The 2,419-nt window shown below is 47.9% G+C and overlaps 1 protein-coding gene across 2 annotated transcripts in view; it reads right to left on the bottom strand.

Moving 5' to 3' along the window:
- Positions 1 to 2,108, bottom strand: part of ARRDC3 (arrestin domain containing 3) — a 19,870-nt gene extending 17,762 nt beyond the window's left edge. The window contains exon 1 of one of the 2 annotated variants that reach the window (XM_019516893.1): positions 1,570 to 2,108. In XM_019516893.1, coding sequence (XP_019372438.1) covers positions 1,570 to 1,849 — 280 coding nt within the window. In that variant the 5' untranslated portion in view covers positions 1,850 to 2,108. The remainder of the gene's footprint in view (positions 1 to 1,569) is intronic. The other variant, XM_019516892.1, reaches the window with a different exon arrangement.
- Positions 2,109 to 2,419: the final 311 nt, after the last annotated feature.

Below are 2,419 nucleotides of genomic sequence, written 5' to 3'. Positions count from 1 at the left end.
CCGGCTGCTACCGCCGAGTCGCGCACCCACCGCCCTCCCGCCGGCCCCTTTGTTAGCTCCCTGTTCCGGGGGGCGCCCCGAGTCGCCCCCTGCAGTCATCCCCTGGGCTGTGGAGGGAGAGACACAGGCCCCTTTTCACCCGGCATCCGCAGAGGGGCTGGGTAGAGGGCACGAACTCTGCCTGGGAAGGGACCCCATCATTTTACCTCGGGCCTCGCAACCCGCTCATTTTGTGAACATTAAAATAGTAATAATAATAAAATCCTTCCATTTATTCCAAAAGCCTTTGCCAGCGCAACCCCCCAAGTTCCCTTTGAATGAGATGGCTTTGTAAGGTGGGGGGAGAAAGAGGAGACCCCCCCTCAGCTCCCGCACTGGTCTCTGCGGCCCTTATTTAGATATACGCAGAATAAGTGAAAGGGAACAAGGGGGAGAGAAAAAAGAAAATTACATAACCAGTTTTAACATTATTTTCTTGTGCTAGGAATTAAGTCATCGCCACCACCTGACGCGTGTAACCAATCTGCGGAGAGGAGAGCTCGCACCCCCTCCCTCTCGCCAGGACTGGTCCCAAACAGGATTGAACCGCTTCTAACAAAGGGTGGAAACTTCAGAAAAACAAGCCAAGAGTCCCCTATACTTCTACCGTGTCACCATTCAAACAATAGATTAGCCATCTGAAGACCCGCTGCCCCCTCGCCAAGGCTTGATTCCCTTTCTCCCCCCCTCATTATTTGATAGGAATCTATTTTGCACTGTACGTGGCTGGCACAGCAGGTTTCAATGAATGCAGCTTCCCTGAACTCCCCAACTTAGGCATGATGCTCCAGCTGGACACTTCAGGGGCTCAAAGGAGGCTTGCAGGCAGATCTTTATACCTGCCTCACTGACAGATGTGGCGCATAAAAGACATTCAGGTGATTTATTAACTTACTGGGGGGAGGGGGCGAAGAAGAAGCCACACGTGGAGTGCTGAGAGTATATGTCAAAATAAGCCACAGGGAATCCTTTATCTGCCAACAATTACCCATCCTCCGAAAGGCCTCGCATAATCGATTTGAAAAATAGGAGTTATATCCACAAACGTCCAAAAGCCTGATTCTGTCTTGCATCTCAGCATTTGATGAGAAGTTACAAAAAAGTCACTTACAAGCATTAACTAGATGGCTTGGCCCCCCAGTTCTCAGTGCAATAGGGAACACAACCCTGCTCATGTCTAGCTACAGCACTATTTTTTTTCTGACACACTTAAAATAATCATAAATTGGAAGTGCCTCTGCAAGAAGCTCTGTTCAAGACAGGTAGTTGGAGAAAGTCCTGTTTTGCAGGCACTTTGCAGATGCAGTCTGACCCACCATCAATGCCCATATCATCAAAACCTACAGCCCATAAGAGATGTAGTACATTTTCACATCCGTGAATGTTGTGGTTTTTAATGGATATAATAACCAGTCCCCCTCCAAAGACTGTTCAAGCCAAGAGGATGCGAAGATGTGCATGCCTGCTGGCATCAAAAATGACTGTGTAGGATTTTGACTCCTGAATTAAAATGAAAAAACAACAACTTACCTCTCTCGTGCCCAATTAAGATGTCCTTATGGTTGAAATATTCTACTTCTTCAGTGTAATTCTGCGTATAGGCAGTGTTGGATCCAGCATTTCTAGATTCAGTCCAGCGCACTTTTGCATGTCCTCTTGCATGAATTTTAAGAGATTTCACTCGAATTTCCCCAGTAACTTCTAAACTGACCCTTCCTGAGACTGTGTCCCCGCTAGAATAGACGGGGACGTTGCTGTCATTGAGACAGTCAAAGCTTATTGTCAAACTCTTCACCTTCCCCAGCACCATTTTTTTTTATAACAAAGTCTATAAAAATATACTGTAAGAAAAAAAACCCCAAAATCGAAGTCAAGATCTCATATAAAATGGGATCTTCACTTGACACTGATCAAAGCCTCTGCCGTGCAAAAAAGCTTGCAGGCAGGACCAGTGTCTGCTCTACAAACGCTTCATTGGGCTTGCTGGAAAAGTCACAGCACTAGCTGCTGTTCAGCTGCTACCCAGCTCTGTGGTCTCTGTACAAAGACAGGGAGGCTGCAGACTGCCAGCTCACTTTAAGACCAGCTTTGTGAAAAACAACCCCACTGCGCATGTGCGGGTGGCTGCTGCTTCCCTTCTGTCTCGCTGCTACAGGAGGTGTAACACAGAAGACGACCGTGCTGTGGAAGAGGACCTGCGTCCGCTCTCCATTGTGTCTCTTGCAGTGATCGCCCCCCTAAACTCTTTAAAACGTGCCCTTCTAGGCCAGCACCCAAAAGCTTCTAATAGCAGGCATGCAGCATTATAAATGCAGCAGAAGGAGAGTGGTCTAATGCCAGAGCCCTTACAGCTGATTCAGGACACAGCCTCGAGCCCAAA

The sequence above is a fragment of the Gavialis gangeticus genome, unplaced genomic scaffold, assembly GCF_001723915.1.
Source record: "Gavialis gangeticus isolate Ggan-Ray unplaced genomic scaffold, GavGan_comp1, whole genome shotgun sequence".
Lineage (NCBI taxonomy): Eukaryota > Metazoa > Chordata > Crocodylia > Gavialidae > Gavialis > Gavialis gangeticus.
This window is presented reverse-complemented; position numbering and strand designations above follow the sequence as displayed.